General features: G+C 36.6%; 1 protein-coding gene across 3 annotated transcripts in view; it reads left to right on the forward strand.

Moving 5' to 3' along the window:
- Positions 1-18950, forward strand: part of BLTP3B (bridge-like lipid transfer protein family member 3B) — a 56822-nt gene that overhangs the window by 22017 nt on the left and 15855 nt on the right. For all 3 annotated transcript variants that reach the window (XM_035551740.2, XM_035551741.2, XM_035551742.2), the window contains exons 5-14: positions 1094-1283; positions 3475-3615; positions 4147-4317; positions 5629-5809; positions 7182-7265; positions 12625-12807; positions 12907-13025; positions 14834-14975; positions 16100-16293; positions 17297-18786. In XM_035551740.2, the coding sequence (XP_035407633.1) occupies positions 1094-1283; positions 3475-3615; positions 4147-4317; positions 5629-5809; positions 7182-7265; positions 12625-12807; positions 12907-13025; positions 14834-14975; positions 16100-16293; positions 17297-18786 (2895 nt within the window). The remainder of the gene's footprint in view (positions 1-1093; positions 1284-3474; positions 3616-4146; positions 4318-5628; positions 5810-7181; positions 7266-12624; positions 12808-12906; positions 13026-14833; positions 14976-16099; positions 16294-17296; positions 18787-18950) is intronic.

Here is an 18950-nt window from a genome sequence, read left to right on the forward strand (position 1 = left end):
GTATTTTAATGTTCTAGTTTCTTTATCTTATAATTCAAATCTTATTGAAAGATTTCATGCTTGCTATATATCTGGTAATCTGGGAAGATGACATATCATTACAGCAGTGTGTTTTTTTTTTTTTCCCCAATCTTTTTCTTTTATGGACCCAAAATGTTTTTCAGTGAGCATAGGGACCCATATATAGAGAAATGAATTTTATGATACAATTCATTTTCTTATTGTAACTTATGTATAATACTTAGAAGTAGTCCATGAGTCTCTGTCTCCTTGTACAGAGTACAGCTTGAAAATCATTGCCATAGAGATTCTGTGTAGGATGAAAGTTATAAAAAGGCAAAGGAATGACGAACCACATAAACTGTACTTTTAAAACAAGCAGAAAAAAACCCAAAGCCAAATAAATTTACATGTTAAAAGAGTATATGAAACAGTATTTTCCATTCACTAATCCAGAACATTCAGAGCGGTTAAGATTTTTACTAAAAATTTAATTGCAACTGCTTTATCTCAGTGCTGGAATACCTGTTGATTTGGTCTGTAAATTTGTCTATTTAGGATGCCTTTCTTTAGTAGGATGAAACAAAGCGAACTGTTTATACTATTTTGCATATAAAAAGGTAGTTGTCTTAATGGGCAGTATAACTTAGCTCATAGAGAGAAATACCAGCCAGATTGGAACTGTCAGATAGTTCAACACTAATTACTCTTGTATACATGAAGAAGAGTAATGTATCTACATAGTAGTGTAGATTGTTTTAATACAAACACAGCAATTTTTATCTATAAGTATACCAATCTATGCGTATTTTACCATGGAAAGTTGTGTTAATTGTTATAGTTCATGGAGTTTGATCATTGTCCAAAATATGTTCTTTATTCACAGAATGATTGTTTTGAGATAAGGATCGGGGGTAGAGAAGAAGTTAGTGTAAATTGGGTCAAATATTTAACAAAAAAATTGTAACTGATAAAGAATAAATTATGAACTTATATTATGGTCTGTGTTATGTTGTATTTCAGTTGTTTAATAAGTATAATTTGTGACATTTCCTTTGTCTTGTAATTAATACATTGTCATTTCACCTTGTAGTGAATATGGCTTTGCTGAAAAAGTGGTAGAAGGAATTTCGGTTTCTGTGAACTCCATTGTAATAAGGATTGGTGCAAAAGCCTTTAATGCTTCATTTGAACTTTCCCAGCTAAGAATATATAGTGTAAATGCAAATTGGGAACATGCTGACCTGAGATTTACCAGAATACAAGAAGGTCAACGTGGAGAGGTGAATATTATCTTTTGCTAACTTTTTTTATGTTATTTTTGTGGTAGAAGAGGAGGTAGTTGAAATGCACACTAGGAAACATGCTGTTACCAGGAATGGAGAAACTGCACTCAGTAATTTCAGCTGTTCCCTAAGAACCCAAGGACATAAAAATGGTAGGTGAGAGTCAGATCAAAGGATATGTCTCTAGCAGTGCCCAAAGGGGATGTTCAGGGAAGACTGAATACCAAGGCAAGCATATGTAGAGTTTCACTGTTACATTCTCCAAGACTCTGACCATTTTAAAATGCAAACTACAGCAGATGTGAAGAATACAGGAAGGAAAAAAAAAGTCAATATTAACTAAGTTTTTTTTTTTAATTTTTAAAGCTTTAGCTGGTCATTTATTTGCTTGTGAGAGTTTTCCTAAAAAAGATTTTTTTCTTTAAACAATTTTAACTGAGTTCTAATAAAGGTTCTATGCAAGAGTTGAACACTTTTCTGGGGATAATTAAATCATACATGTACAAAAAAGTAATAGCAGTAAAGTACATACTTTGCTGCTCTCCGTGGAAACTAACATGCAAGTCCTGCATTGCTGTACATCGTTCTTTTGTTTTCTCCCATGTAACTGAAGTAAAATGTATACTTAGTGCAAGGCTGATGCTGAATGTTGTATTTTCTATTGACAACTACTTACTTTTGATGTGCAGCAGACCTTGAATGTGTAGGCGTTTGTTTTTTTTTTTTTTTTTAAAAAAAAAAGGTGAAACTTAGAGCTAATTATTACTGATTATTAATTATTACAGTTTCCATCATGTCCCTTCTGCAGTTTATCTGTGTGTTAATGAAGTCTAAATAGGAAGAATTCAAGTTTGAATAGATGGAATTTTGTATTGCTATATTTTTTGATTTTATGCTTTTTAAGAAGAATTTGGTTCGGAATAGTCTCCCCCTATACAACAGTGCTTTCCCTGAGGAGCGTTTCATTAGGTTCAATGAGTTCTGGAAACACAAACTTGTAGGAACTGTAACAAGTGATTTGTTAGCGATAAATTACATTAAAATAAATGGTGAGAGAACGAAACCAACGCTGTACTATAAAGGTAATTTATGCTAAAAGGGAATTTATGCTAAAAACATTTTAAGGAAGTAAGTTCTAGATCGTGTTCTACCTACACATAGTATAATGAGGAATCTTCCTTAGAATTTTTAGGAGGTTCTGTTTACACTGCTTCTGGACAAACAGGGTAGATACTTTCCTTTTCTGCAAACAGTATTTTTCAGGCTGCTTTTCCCTATGCCTTTCTATCTTTTCTACTTCATTGTGTGTACCTCCTCAGACAAACTGGGTATGTTTTACTTAAGTCTCTGCTTATATTTACAGGACGTAGGCTGTACAGTTTTCTGAATGACAAGAGAATGGCAACTGCAAAATAAGACACATACCTAACAAACTCTTCCCTCTTCCTCTTCTCCCTGTGGCGGAACTTTTTTCTTCAAAGAGTAATGTAGGGATGAGTTTTAAGGAAACTAGAATTAACTTTTTTTCCTCTTGATGTCCCAGTTCATTTGATTTTCCATGTTGCTACTGGATAATCACTCATTTTCCTATATTTGACTTTCAATATCCAGCTCTACTTGATGTTCTTGTGTTGTTATTTTCACATTTGCCTACTGTCTTCTAGAAATCTATCTCCTGGTTTGAAAGTTTGTGGAGTCTATGTAGTTTAAAATATATTTAATGTTTAACTTTCTTTCTTTAATTGGAACAAAAAACTAAAACCCCCTACTTTTTTGTAGCTTTGCTTCCTTCCTGACTCTGTTCCTACATACTAGGATTTAGCGTTCTGAGACCACGCTAGACAATCTTTTTTGCTCTCTACTAAAAGCAACCTAGTATGAAATATGCCTTCATTGTTGTTTTTTTTTTTCTGAATATTTTAAATGCTGGTTCTTCCTTCTGCCTGCTTTGAACTCACTTGACATTTCTGCGATATTCTGGAGGTAAAGAGCGGGATCAGGGCTTTTATTCTTGACACCTCTAAGTGGAATAAATGAGTAAAATGTACTTGTTCATATAGCTCTCCGTGAAGGATGTGTGTGTCCGTACAGATATATGCGTACACCCACATGTGCTTCTTCACATACGTTGTTGGAAGTAAACCATCATATTTCATGAAGGTGTTTTTCTCTTTTTCTCTGTTTAAAGGTTTTGACTTTTAAAGAAATCAACTGGCAGATGATCAGAATAGAAGCGGATGCAATCCAGAGTTCAAAGCATGAAATCATGAGTGCTCCAGTTCGACTTATTACGAACCAGTCAAAAATTAGGGTCACACTTAAAAGAAGGGTAAACTTGAAAACTTTGAAATCTTCTATTATTTTATGAATTCATAATTAACTTGTGCTCTCCATGCATATATGCATATTGTAAAGATTTTTAATTTAATCTAGTTTAATTTTTTATAACATATAATCAGTAAGACTGAAAGAGTGGTCAGAATTTAAATAACTGCAGGCAGAATTTAAAAATGAAGAACTTCCACAGGTCCTACTAATTCAATTATTTGACCTCCAGAGCTTTATTTATGATGATGCATCTTGTCTTATCTCTCTAGATTCAGACGATATTTACATTACTTATGGTTACATAAGCAGTTCAGAATTCAATGCATGCTACGCACATAATAAGTTAGGCACAAATAAAGATGCTGTGGTACATCATAGGCACTTTTTAGTTGGTAAGATAAATAATAAGAGTATCTTTCATTTAAAATCTTATTCAATATGGGAGAAACTTCCTTTTAAAGAAGTGTGAGGTTCTATTCAGTCTTTTTCATACATTTGATATAAGACACTTTTTTAAATTTTCATTCTATAGCTAAAGGATTGTAACGTGGTGGCATCAAAACTGGTTCTGATTCTGGATGACTTGCTGTGGGTTTTGACTGATTCCCAGTTGAAAGCCATGGTGCAGTATGCCAAATCTCTTAGTGAAGCCATAGAGAAATCAACAGAGCAGAGAAAAAGCTTGGCTTCCGAAACAGCTCAGGTATGATAACTGGTTGTCTCACTTTATGAGTATCAAGTTTTTAAAAATATAATACAATGTGGTTAGTTGCATTAGTTGATTTTTTTTTTGAGGATGCAAGTTACTAATTTTCATTCAACTGTCTATCTTGAATTACATCATGAATGATCACAGTAGTATAAAAGACTTAATTTTACAAGATTTTGTGTATTAATGTCAATTACAGGAAAGAAAAAAATGTTTCTATATTCATGTACAGAGTATTTTGACTTCTGTGTTTACTTAAAAATTTATAAATTATTTAGTAAATATGGTCTTAAAATAGTTTCTGATGAAGAATTATAAATAAATAAAATTAAGAGACACTAAAGTAAACTTAATGCATGAATAGATACACTTACTATAATGGTTTAAAGTGCTGGTCCAGTTTGTTTTCGTGGTACTGAAATGCTAGGTTTTAATCAGAGCTTTCCTTAATGTAGCTCTCTTGTTGGAATACATGGTGAAAAAATAATTCTACTTTTAACATATCTGCTGGCATAGACGTTATGTTTATGCTGTATGTAAAATAGTCTTACATAAACATTTGTCATCTTTCAGCACATATAGCATGCTAGACCAACTGGTCTTTCTAGTGAGTGTTGTGGGGAGGATCTCTTTTTGTCTGTGAAGCAGCAGCACAAATACCCTGATAAAAGATGGGACTGTAAACCACAATTTATTACTAGGACTGATTGAATAAATTCACTTGTGTAGAATCTCATACAATAAAGCTATTGTACTGTAATGCAGAGTTCAGTTCTTGTGGTGGTCCTGATGATTTGCAAAGTGATTTGATGGTTCAGATACAGCAATCAAATGGCTAGCTGTCACTGAGCAGGGAGGTTCTGATTCTTCAATTCCCTGTACTTGCATCTTGCTGATTCCCTGATCCTGGCGCTGGCTTGTGTTTGAGCCTATAGTGATACAGTTTGGGGAGCTAAACTAGCAGAAATGATGCCAGCAAAAAAATATTTTTGTGCTAGTCTGGCTTGCAACAAAAATTGGAAAAATACCAGTGCTGCAAGAACAGGGTATAAAGATGTGGGGAAAGGGAAAAACAGGGCGTGAATTGACATTGTCTCTTTGTGACACCTAGCCATTAGATCAACCTATCTGTATTCTAAAATAACACTCTTAAATCTCATTCACAATCCAAAGTGAATATAATGTGTATGATGCATATTTTTCCTTATTTGAAAGGCCTATTTATAGTAAGTGAAGAGTTGTGGTGGTTTTAAGCTTGAAGGAAAGGATAAATTTCTACCAATTGATGTGACTAAATATTTTCAGAGCTCTGCTCCTGCACCCAGCTCTCAGCAGGTGAAAGCGCACCAGACTACAGCAGCAGCTGATCAAAATGATGCAATAGTGAAATTGTTTAATGATTTCGATGTTAAGGAAACTTCTCATCACTTAGTAATTTCCCATTTGGACCTACATATATGTGATGATATCCACTCTAAAGAAAAAGGTAACTGTTCAGGTTTTGCTTTGCCTTTTTTTTTTTTTTTAAAGTAACATGCATATAAACTGTAATTGTCTTTACTGGATTCTTCAAAATGTCTTCTAATGTTAATCAACAGCTTTTATTTTAGAGGAATTGTCTTCCTGTGTCTCTAGACACATATAAAATTGGCTAGATGCCTCTAGCAGGAGAATATTACATTGTTAAATGCAATTACTTTAAAATAAATATAACAAATAGCTAATAGTACTAGAATCTTCAGTGCTTTTTTGTCTTCTAGAAACTGATTCTGTCCAGACTGATGGTTTCTGCTGATTTTTCCTTTATATTGCTAGCTAACTGTATTATCAGCACTGCAGTGGCAATAGTACTGTTGCTTGAAGGGGTCACTGTGTAATCTGTTCATGTAAATATTCCTTATAAAATACAGATAGTTTACACTAATAAACAAGCAATCTTCTCTATGTTACTAATTTTGAAAATTTAGGATGTTCTGCAGCAAATTGGAGGAACAAAACAAGTGTTCTGAGGCCCTATAGTTTTTGTCTGTAGTACTTGTACTATTTTAATCAAAGGCTACTGCAGTGTACCATGCTTATAATTAGAGGAAAAAAGACAAATGACCCATTTCATGCCTTTTAAAGTCGTCAGAAGAGAATGAAGAATCAGCGTATATTCAAGGAGCTGGCTAGTCACTGAAAAATGTACAGAGGGATACAAGGTCTGCTGTAAAAGAGAGTGAAAAACGTAGGACTTAATGAATGTATTTCCATGACTAGGAAAGATACTTGTACAGCAGCAGAGCATACAGCTCACTGGCTAGAGATAAATGACGTGCAAGGAAATGTGTCTACTGAAGTTGAGATTTATTGTTCTCAGAGAGATCTCTTTTTTTCAATCTTTTTTTTTCCTTTTTTTAATGAAATTTTAAATTTAGTGGAAAATCAGGACAGAGAGATTCTCAGCATCCCTCTTCACTGCAGGAATATCTGTCAGATAAGAAAACAGGTTATATTTACAGTATTCTTGTACATCTGTCTTTGATCATAATCTTCAGTATGAAAAGTTTTGTTTCAGAAAAACTGCAGGATTACGTGTACAAAGAGTTTGTTACCTTTATTTTTCAGTAACATTTAAAATAATATGCAGTTTGTTAGTAGTGACTGAGCACAGAACATAGATTTCTTTCTACAAGCTGATCTTTAGAAAACAGTGAAGACGACCTGAATGAAAATTCTGAGGGAAGTTGATGAGATTGTAGGGGGGGAGAGAGATAGTAGAGGGGGAAGAAAGAATAGCTGTTAGGTGTTTCAGGGAACATTAGAACTACCGTTCTAAATCCAAGATCTGCAGAGCTGAGCATTGCTTTATTTTACAGATTCAAATAGACGTGTCACAGGAGGGGCCATGCAGCTTTCTTTCAGCTATTTAACAGTGGACTATTATCCATTTCACAAAGCAGGTATGAAAGTGAGCATTTTTTGAACTGCCTGTAAGTGGAACTGCATAGCTAAAATTAAAAAATAAATAAATATGTGTATATGGCTTGAATAGTAATAATTTTACAAACACTTGAAATATACTCTTTCTGTATGTAAAATGAAACAACAAAAACAATCTGGAACCAATTAAATTCCTGTAAATGAACTATTCTAGACCAAACAGTTTTCCTGTTCACTGTTTCGTTTCGCCAGCAAAATGGTGTTTGCACTTTTCTGACATGAAAAAAAATGTGTTTTGACAGGAGAAGACAGACTGAGAATTCACTAATTGGATACCTACGGGAGTCAGATGCAGCCTTCTAATATGGCAGATTTCTTTCCATATAGAAGTTTTATCATTTTATGGGCATTTACAAACTGCTTTTTTTTCCTAAACAAGAACGCTAGTGTGTAGGGAGTCAGCTGGGCAGCATTTAGTTATATTTTTGGGGAATTTTTATGGAAACATCTGCTAGCAGTTTCCAACCAAGAATTTCTCACAAAGCATTCCTAGTAAATCTGTTCTTCAGAAGTCTTAAAATAAAATTCCAGCAGCAATTATCCAATTATCAAAAAAAAAAGAGACAAAAGAGGTTTGCTGTTGGATTTGTGATCAAATGCAATCTATTTCAGTGTGAGAGGGACTTCTGCTTGGGGGACTGGGGGCATTGTGCTTTTGTTTTGCTTTTTACAAACACAAACCAGTCTCTTTGGAGTGATATCCATGCGCATTAAAGACAGGAATTAGCAGTAGCTTGCTGCAGGTCATTCTTGTCACTCATGGATGCAGATGGAATCATTTAATGCCAATCTACTTCATTTCTAAATAGCAAGTATAGTTTTAGCACCTTATAAAATTTATAGTAATTTAGCATGGGTTAGACAAGCATATTCATTTCTATAGATTGGCCCAATATCAGTTGAGTTGTGTAATGTTAGTTTTCTTTCCTGTGAAAGTGGGAACTCAAGTCACAGGTGTTTAACATGCCTGTCTTGTGACTCAGCTGTTCATATACCGTTTTTCATTGCTACTTCCTACCAAGTCTAGGGGAACATCTGGTCTCGCTATTTACACTTTCTGTGAGGTCTCCTCTTGAAAGGAGGAAGAAATGGAAGAAGTAGACTAATAATTAGATTTTTCTTTTGGAAGAATTTTTAGCCAGGTTGAAGCAGTAGGCTCTTGGATCGGCATGTTAGAAGCCGACTGAGAATGCTTTAAAAGAAATGAATACTTGGGGCATGACTCCCACAGCATGAAAACACAGATGGAAACAGTCATCTGTAGGGCAAAGGTAGTGTTCTCCTGCAGTCTTAAACAGTGTTCCATACAGTACGTTTAAGTAGCAGAAATCAAAGTCTCTCTAACAGCAGGCAACCACAAAAACATGTAGGAGGGTGCTCCTCTTTGGTCCAGTCTGTGGAGGGGAAGGGCCCATGCCAGAACTTTTTCTTTCCAATTTAAGAAGTTGTCATCTTCTCACTATATTAGAATAATGTGGCAATTCTATGGGCGAACAATTGTAAGAGGTGGGAGAGCCCCTTTACTCCAGGGAAAAGGAGCACTTTTTAATTTTGTAAGTTCAAAGGGAGTTCTCTACCCATGTGGGTGTCATGCTTATATATACTGCTGAGTCTGGTACTGTCATCTGATATGCAGAGCACTTTACTGAGATGATATGCTGCAATACTGTGTCCTTAAAGAAAACAGCATATTAATACTCCCTAACAGCGGGCAAGGAAGAAACAACTATGTATCTCTGAGACTGTTACCAGGCTGTTTTCCAGTTTTGTACTTTTCTGGCCCATGGAATATTTAGAAATGCTTCTTTTGGTATAGTCTTTCTGGGAATTGCAATGAACTCTTCAGGAAAAAGTCCTCAATAATTAATAATAATATTTGCAGATGGAGCTATTGTGGGTTTTTGGTTTTGTTTTGTTCCATACCACAGCAAGACTAATGGGAGTGTGTGTGCTGTAAGATACACTTCTAATCCGTTGAGCATCAATCCTTCCAACAACAGCCTTTCATAGTACTTAAGAAAAGTGAAGCAGGATGTGGGTCCATTGACTGTGATAGTCCTAACATAAGACAGACTGTTGCTGGATGTTGTAAACCTGTCTGTACAGCAGTCCATTTCTTTACTGGTCTTCCCAGACCTGCTTTCACAGAAGCTTATACCAGATCCCTTACCTGTGCAGCTGATCTTGTCCACCAAGATTCCCAGGTTGTTCTGCAAAGCTGCTTCTCAGCTGGTCAGCCCCTAGCCTGTACAGTTGCACAGGGTTATTCCTGTCTGGGACTTAGATTTTCCTTTGACCTTCCTACTGGGTCACTTTTCTAGCCTTTTAAGGTCTCTGTGAATGGCAGCACAACTACCTGGTTTATCAATTATTTCTCCCATCTGCAAAGTTACAGCCTGTTCTATCATCCAGGTTATTAATGAAGTTATATTGTCCCCAGTATTGACCTTTGGGATACACCACCACTATTGACTGCCTCCAGTGGACTTCATACTGCTTGTCCCAGCCCTTTGAAACCAACAGTTAAACCAGTTTTCTGTCTACCTCACCACGTACTTATCTAGTCTGTACGTCATCATTTTGTCACTGAACATGTCTTGGGACAGTGTTGAAAGCCTTGCTGTAATATTCAAGGTAAACAACATCCACTATTCTTCCCTCATCACCAAGCCAGTCATCTTACAGTAGAAGGCTATGAAGTTCAAGAGGCATGACTTCCCTTCCATTAATTCATGCTGACTAGTCTGTCACCTTCCTGTCCTTAATGTGTTTTGAAATGGTTTTCAGGATTCTGACTTCTCTGCTGCCTTCTTGGGAATTGAGATGAAGCTGTTGTTCTTTTGTCCTTCTTGAAGATAGGAATGACACTTGCTTCCTTTCAGTCCTTAGGAACTTCTCTTGATCACCATTCACTAATAACATTTCAAAGATAATTTGGAATGGCCTTCCTGTGGCATTAGACAGCTCTCTCAACCCTCATGTGCATCCCATCAGGATCTGGTGGACTTGGGCATGTCTAATCTGTTAAAGTGTTTCCTAAGTTAATGCTCCTCTGCTGAGGGGAAGGTCTTCTTGCTCCAAACTCTCACATGGTCTCAGGGACCTAGGACTTTTGAAGTTTTACCAATGAACAAGTGGCAAGTTTTGGCAAGTTTTACCAGTGAACATTGTGGCAAAGAAGGCAAAGAGGATCTCTGCCTTCTGTATGTCCTTTATCACTCGGTCTCCTGCTCAAGAGCAGCAACTCCAAATTTTCCCTAGTTTTCCTTTTGCTGCTGATACAGCTGTAGAAGGGTTTCTTGTTGCTCTTCACATGTCTTACCAGATGTCATGTCAGCTTGTGAGGTCAGCTTCGGCATTCCTAGCCCCATCTTCTGTATTCTTTCTGGGTCACCTGCTGCTGCTTCCACATCTTGTACCCTTCCTTTTTATATTTGAAATTAGTCAGGAACTCCTGGTTCATCCACAGAGGCCTCCCACCTCTTCTGCTTGATTTCCTGCTTTTCAGTGTGGATCTTTCTTGAGCTTGGAATTGATTCTTGAAAATCAACCAGTTTTCCTGTACCCCTCCTCTATCCAGGGTTATATACCATGAAATTCTTTCAAGTACTCCAGTCTGTTCTCCTGAAGTCCTGGGTTGTCATTCTGCTTTTTGCCTTGTTGCTTTACCTCAGGATTCTGAACTCCACCATCTCACGGTAACTGGAGCCAAGGCTGCCCCTGACCTTCACATCCCTGGCCAGTTCTTCCTTTTCGGTAAGAATCGGGTCCGGCAGAGCATGTGAATGTGATACTTCTTCCAGTTGTCTGAGGAGCGCCTCATGGTCTTCGAGATGAGATGACCTGATCTGTAAGCTCTCGGCTGGTTGATCATGCATCGCAAGGCACCGCTCTCACAGTAAGGGACACTCCCCCTCCTTGCCTTCCCAAAGAGCCTGTATCCATCCTTAGTGGTGTTTCAGTTGTGTGTGTCTCTGTGATCCCGATAAGATCATAGCCCTGCAACTGCATGCAGATCTCTAATTACTCCTGCTTCCACTTGTTCCTCATGCTGCATGCATTGGTGTAAAGTTACTTCAGAGAGGCACCCACCCATACTGACTTCCCAGGAAGGGTAAGAGACCTTTCCCTGTAATGCTGCTGTCCTGTAGTTTATATGCATATGCCTGGGGTGACCCCACTTTATCCCTGTTTTGGAAAAAAACATCCTCATGGACTTGAATTTAATCTATGATTCTATGATTCTACCTCTGCCCTCTTGCACTCTTCTGTTTTCTTCCCTTTTCCCTTCTCTTCTTCCTTAGCTAGAAAGATGCAAATAGCCATCAAAACACTACGAGGTAGGAGGATGGGGAAAAATGCCATCTCCTGTGGTACTTTTGTCTGTTACTGTGTCTTCCATGCTGAAATCTTTGCTTTTAGACTTGAAATCAGAATTTTTTCCCAAGGCATTTTCCTATTTTAATGTCAACTGTATTTACACAACTCCGGTGTTAGTTTCCACATCTTCATTAAGTCCCAAATGAAGTAAGTTTTCACATACTGATACTTAAAGAGCAATGTACTGCTTGGTAAAAGTTACTTGTATTGCATACTTACGATTGAACAGGTTAGTAGACTGTCTTTACAGAGACTCTTAGAAGATATCCCAATTTCTTTCAGAGGTTTAAATGCTTTACAAACAGAAACTTGCTATAAATAAAAGAATTTCCACTGGTATTGATTTTTAAGGCTGTGTACTGTGCTAGAATACTGATTGGTTTCTTCTTGGTCGTTCAGTGTGAAGGTGCTAAAGAACCAAGACAAAAAGAGTACATTTCTGAAAAGAGACCAAGAACAACTTAGGACACAGTTTGGTGGGGAAGATAAGATTAGAAAGAGTGAGCATGGGAAAATTCTCTTACTTTTTTTTTTCAGTGAAACATATATACGGATGCAAACACACATGCATATACACATATGTATAGATATATATGTACATCTGCATATATATATATTTGACATCTTCTAGCATATGAAATTAGCATCATCAAATTTCTCGGAACTGGAAATACCCAGTGATGTTTTGAGCATTAGTTAACGGTGTTAAAAGGCAGGTAGCAATATTATATTATTTTATGAGTGAATTTATGAAGCAGTGCAACTTGTTTTTATGCAATATGTAACTTTTGTTGTAGCATCTAAGTTCTGTAATTGCAGCATGCAATGGAATTATATTTTGAAGAAAACATAGTGAAGTAGTGAAAATTTGTTATCCAGTTAGAAGCAAACTTTCAAATAAAATGAGTTAATATTTTCTCCCATCCTTCATATTTGCAGGAGATAGCTGCAATCACTGGATGCATTATAGTGACGCCACTAAAGCCAGAAGTGGATGGGCCACAGAATTATTAAATGAATTCAAAAGCAATGTTGAATTGCTTAAGCAGGCTGTGAAGGATCAGTTTATAGGTTCTCCTGCCACATCACCACCTGCTGTATCTCCTCAAAAGCTACAGACAGGTACTTTGCTTACATCGCTAATGCTCTAATTCCATTCAATATTGAAACTATCGTAAAGACAACTGTTTTCAATGATTCCATCACTGTTCTTTCCTACAGGCAAGGAACAGATACCGAAAGGAACATCTAGGGCTTCCTCTGTATCTTCCCAACAACCAAAGGGCAAACTGATGTCTAGTCCTGTTGTGGTTAGACTTGCAGATTTCAATATATATCAGGTACATTTCTTTGAGTTAGTAAAACTGGGGCTGCTTTGCCCTTGGCTGGTATGTAACCATGTTTTTTAAGGGGCAGTTCTAAAGCTGTTGAAATTTAACAGAAGTCTTTCCATTCATTGTTGTATTAAGACTTTTATGGGCCTGCTTCTACTTTATTAAAACTGGTGAATATTTTCTTACTGACTTTATATTGCATGGTACCCTACCACAATACCACAATTATGTTTTGGATCCAGGTTCTATCATCCCACAAATCCTGACATTTAGAATTTCATCCTTCACTATACTTTGTTAGGTACCCAGTATTTTAATGTGATTTTGTACTTCATGTTTCTCTTATTGATATCTTTTTCAAAGTACGTAGTGTTTGTTGTCTTTTTTTTGTTTGCTTTTAAGAAATGTTAAATGATGGTTTTTATTCTTCTCTAGCCTGTTCCCCCAGTGATATTTTGAGTAGAATTTAACCATTTTTTTTGTTTGTTTCAGCTAGTTGTTTTAACTGCTGGCGGTGGTCCAGATTAACTCTGGGGTGGATAGGAGGCAACTGGATTAGAGGAGTATAATTCTAAGGCAGAATGGTAGTGATACTGGAGGACCAACTCCAAATTTCAGGTCCAAACAAAAACGCCTGGTGTGTTCCCCTAGTCATTGTGACTTCTATTTGTTCTTGTTCAGATTTCCAGGGCTTTTTTTCCATATCGCTTCTGGTAGAGTGGGAGGTTGGAGCTTGCTTCCAGGAGCCTTCATCTGGGTTTCAAGTGTTTTTGTACTGTCAGTGTTTTCATTTGTCTTCTACTCTTCTGACGCTTGTCTCCCTGTCCTTCCTATACAGCTACTTTTTCAGTTTTTAAAAAATCATATAGAAATAATGACATTACAATAAAATTTTTCTAGATATATCTGTCATTTCTTTAAATTTGTGTTAATACAGAGATGTTTGTAACCTGAAAACAGCTATATAGGTGAAGCAGGCTTCACCTTTTCCAGTGAAACTATTACATATATCATCATATATTGAGTATTTAGAAGTTGGCAACTTCAAATTAGCAGTCAGACCTACAAAGTGTTGGATGAAAGAGCTTTGTTTTGACAAGTTATGTTTTAAACTAAGGTACATTCCATGAAATTTAGAGTCCAATATATACCAAAAGGCAATCTCCTCCTTGGTTCACAATTTATATTGTAAAGAAACAGAAGTAGTAGATTATTCTTCTGTGGTGTTTTGATTCTTCTGTAAAGTAGACCTTCGGGCACAGCCAAATATACATATCTCTGCTAGTTGCATGCTGAATACCTTGCCTAGCAACATACAATTCAGAGTTGGCCCATGTACTGGAATCTGTCCTTTTGATAGTACAAGGACTTCATGACGTTTGCATAATAAACTTACCTAGCTTATTGATCCCTTATCATCTAGATACGGGATCCTTTTTGGACAACTGGTATGCAAATATGCCATGTCCTAGCATAACTGCTTATATAGGAATTGTAGTGTTTGCAATAAAGATATCAGACCACTCTAGGCTTCTACTGAATACTTTTGAAAGTGACCTACTGCATCCTGCCTCATGAGTGAACGGGATCTGGTACCATTAATACCATACAGTTTTCTTGTGCAACTGTTCTGTGAAGACTCCTACTAAAAGTTAACCAGGTGTTTTGTACTGTTTGCGCTTTGTGTAGACAGGGATGTACATCTGAGAGCAGTGGAATGTTACCCTACCAGGGGCAGTCCTTTGCAACTATAAATGCTTAATGATTGATGAAAATATAATGTATTAATGAAGTTAATCTTTTGTCTTTTACAGGTTTCAACAGCAGACCAGTGCCGTTCTTCCCCTAAAACATTGGTCTCCTGCAATAAAAAGTCGCTTTATCTTCCACCAGAAATGCCAGCTATTCATTTTGAATTCACAGAATATTACTACCCAGATGGAAAGGACTTTCCTAGTAAGATGATTTTTTTTGTACTGATACATAAATTTTTATGTAATCTTCCCCTTTATGAAGCTTAATATTGACTCCAGGTTGACAGTTCAAAATGGTCAGTGGTTTTCTAAATTTGAAAGTACATAATACTGCTTCATTTCTTCAGTGCTTGCGTCTGGCAAATCCCTATAAATATTGACTTTTATAAATACTGTTTTTTAAGTGTGAAAATAAGCACAACGTTTTTATTATTCTATGAAGAAAGGCTGAGAGAGCTGGGGATGTTCAGTCTGTGAAGAAGAGAAGGCTTCGGAGTGACCTCACTGCAGCTTTTCAATATTTAAAGGGGGCTTACAAAAAAAATATGGAGAACAACTTTTTGCTCAGGCAGATAATGATAGGACAAGGGGGAATAGTTTTAAACTAAAAGAGGGGAGGTTTAGATTAGATGTTAAGAGGAAATCCTTTACTCCGAGGCTGGTGAGGCACTGGAACAGGTTGCCCAGAGAGGTGGTGGATGCCCCATCCCTGGAGGTATTCAAGGTCAGGTTGGGCAACCTGATCTAGTGGGTGGCATCACTGCCCATGGCAAGGGGGTTGGAACTAGAAAAGGTCTTTGAGGTCCTTTCCAACCTGAGCCATTCTGTGATTCTGTGATTTTTACTGAGAAATTTCTCATTCTCCAATACATACTGTTTCTGTAGTTACACTGCCTGGCTACATAAAAACTCAGACTAATGCAGTAGTATCTAAGATGCTATGAAAGATCTGCTGGAGTTAATTTAATTAATGTGTTACGGGACTAGCCCTGTTTTATATTACAGAAATGTCAGTAGATTTCTTGGGGATAGGACGTGAGGACAGCAAATCTCCTTGGTTCTACCCTTCCTCTATAAGGAGGACAGCCTCCTCCTTTTCTCTGACTCCATTCTATTTTAATATTTTACAAAAAATTCAGTTAGTTGCTTGAAGAGAAAGGAGTATTGCTTTAGGCATGCCCTGACAACATAGTCTTCCTTTGGACCAAAAGAGTGGGTTTCCATTATTCTGACGTAAAATACAGATGGAAATGGAAGTCTGTACTCACTTTAAATAAATAAATAAATAAATTTACTGTAATGATTTTATTTTGTCTTCTCTTTTAGTTCCATGTCCAAATTTGTATGGCCAGCTGAATGCTTTACAGTTCACCCTGGATGAGAGAAGTATTCTTTGGCTAAACCAGTTTGTGTTGGATTTGAAACATAGTCTTATTCAGTTCATGGCCATGTACAAGTTAAATGACAACTCAAAATCAGATGAACATGTTGATGTCAGAGTTGATGGACTAATGTTAAAGGTATACTGTCATTGATTAGGGGTTTTGAGCTTCTTTGGAAGAAAATGCTTATTCTCTTACTCTGAAAAGCCATTAGCCAAGCAGCTTAAGGAATAAGTGAACAAACAACCCATGCAGTAAGCAGCAATGCTCTAGAAAACTATGCAAATATGATGGTTTGGACACAGACTTGTCTAAGGTGCTAATTCATATCCTAGTGTTCTTTTGTGTTTTTGTGTTTTTAACTGAAGATCTGAATTGGGAGTATTAACACACGTTATTTCAATGTGTTCAATGAAGCTGACATAGCAAAAGGAAAAACCTTAGAACTGCAGTTAAAATAACTAGCAAACATATGTGCACTCTGCATATTAATGCAAGCGACTTTCCTTGCTCCTCTGATTGTAGTATATCAAAGCTCTTTGGTCTTCTTAAGGAATTCCTGGAGTAAAGAAACTAGTCCATCTGAATGCATATGTCCTTCTCTAAAACCAATTCTTTACATTTCTTGTTTCATATTGTCCCTTTGCTGTAGTTCAGGTAGAGAAGTTTGTTCTCTACATGTTTATTTCAGAAGAATGACATTAGTTAATGCAGCTGAACATCAGATTTTTGCCTTCCTTGTCATCATCTTTGGAGGAGAAGGTTTGTCGAGGAGGGTTTTTTTTTTTTTTTTTTTTTTGGCTGAACTAAGAAATAAGACACATCAGTCTAACGTAGCTGTCTTAAATCTAAGTCTTTCAGAGAAGAAAAACCTGAGTCCCTTATGTTTTTGTACAAACACTGAGTTTTAGATGCCACAGTATCCCTCTTAAAAATTAGAAGAAATATAAATGTTAATCTGCGAGCCTGACTTACCCCTGTTCTGTATTAATATACTTGAGTTATATATATATAATTAATAATATAAAATTAATATATAATTATATTGCTGTATTTTAGCTCTTGTGGCTGCTATTTTTTAAAATTATATACTTTCTTAATCTATATCTTTATAACTAAATGAAATGTATTTCTCTTGCAGTTCATCATCCCATCTGAAAATAAACCTGAAATTCATAAAGATCAACCCCGTGCAATTTCCATTCAGAGTTCAGAGATGATTGCTACAAATACAAGATACTCGCCAAACTGCAGGCACTCTGATCTGGAAGCTTTGTTTCAGAACTTCAAAGACTGTGAATTTTTCAGTAGAACTTTCACAACGTTTCCTAAGTCCCAGAAGAATTTTAATCTTTTGCATCCTATCTTCCAGAGACATGCTCATGAACAAGATACTAAAATGCATGATGTTTATAAAGGTTATATCATCCCCAAGTTGAATAAGTATGCATTAAAGACATCTGCAGCTACTGATGTTTGGGCCTTGCATTTTTCCCAGTTTTGGATAGATTACGAAGGAACAAAAAGTGGGAAGGGCCGACCAATAAGCTTCGTGGACTCTTTCCCTCTTTCTCTTTGGATTTGCCAGCCATTAAGATTTGCAAAGTCGCAAAAGGAGCTTTTATTGCATAATCAGACAACTTTTAACATTCCAAAAAGTGAATCTAGTGATCTTGCTAATAGATTGCAACGTAAAAAACTTTTAAAAGAATATTACAGGAGTGAGTCAGAGCCCTTGAGCAATGGCATTCAAGTGTCTCATTTCTCAGACACTTCAGGAGTGCTTTCTGAAAGCTCTTCCTCTGATGCAGATGTACATGTTCTAGTCCATGTTCAAAAACATGTAAGCATGCAGATCAATCATTATCAGTATCTTTTTTTGCTGTTTCTCCATGAATCCCTTGTATTGCTCCTGGAAAACTTAAGGAATGATGTAGAAGCAGTGACAGGAAAACCTGCAAAGCAAACAGATATCTGCATTGGGATTCTGCTGAAAAGCGCAGAACTAGCCTTACTACTCCACCCAGTGACTCAGGGAAACCCTTGTAAGTCTCCAGTTGTGGAAAAAGAAAGCCCTGTGGCATCAGAGCTCTCTCCTTCAGGAAATGGAGTAGCTCTTACTTCAGAGAATAAATTAGTTGGTAATAAGATAGTGCTTGATTATGTATCTGACTGCAAGCCTATGAATGCTGAACCTAACAAAGGCATTTTAACGGATCCTCTTTTGTTTAAATCAGAGAGTAATACGGATTTTCAGAAAGGAATGTCATTTTCAGATGATGCATCGGATAAAGGTTTGGGAGACACCAGTGAAGGAGGAAGCAGTGGACTTTTTAGTAGAAGTGATTCAGAGGAGGTCTGTGGACCTCTAAGTGACAAAAGTAGCTTACATCATAGAGACTCAGTGTCCATTTTAAATAAGAGAGAAGATTCTACTGAATTTTTTATTGATAAAGAGGATGACAAAAGTATGTTCTCAAATAAGTTAAGTGAACAGGAAGGTACAACTGAAGGCTGTCTTAACCAAGTCACTGACTTGGAAACAGAAACTACCTTAGAATCTGAAGAGCTTGAAACCAACAAAGAGAAAGTGACCTCAGTTAGAATGTTTACATCCCAGCCTTCATCAAGGTATAGAAGATCTAATACTAAATCAGTTTTACTGCAATTTGAAAATATTTATCAGTCTTTTTGTCCATGTACTTCTAGTAATGATCAGTGAAAGTGAACGTCTAGTAGATGAAAATTTTAAAAGTGTTTAAATTCTGAAGATATGTGGTAACATTCAGTAAAAG

The sequence above is a fragment of the Cygnus atratus genome, chromosome 1 (genome assembly GCF_013377495.2).
Source record: "Cygnus atratus isolate AKBS03 ecotype Queensland, Australia chromosome 1, CAtr_DNAZoo_HiC_assembly, whole genome shotgun sequence".
In the NCBI taxonomy this organism is placed as follows: domain Eukaryota; kingdom Metazoa; phylum Chordata; class Aves; order Anseriformes; family Anatidae; genus Cygnus; species Cygnus atratus.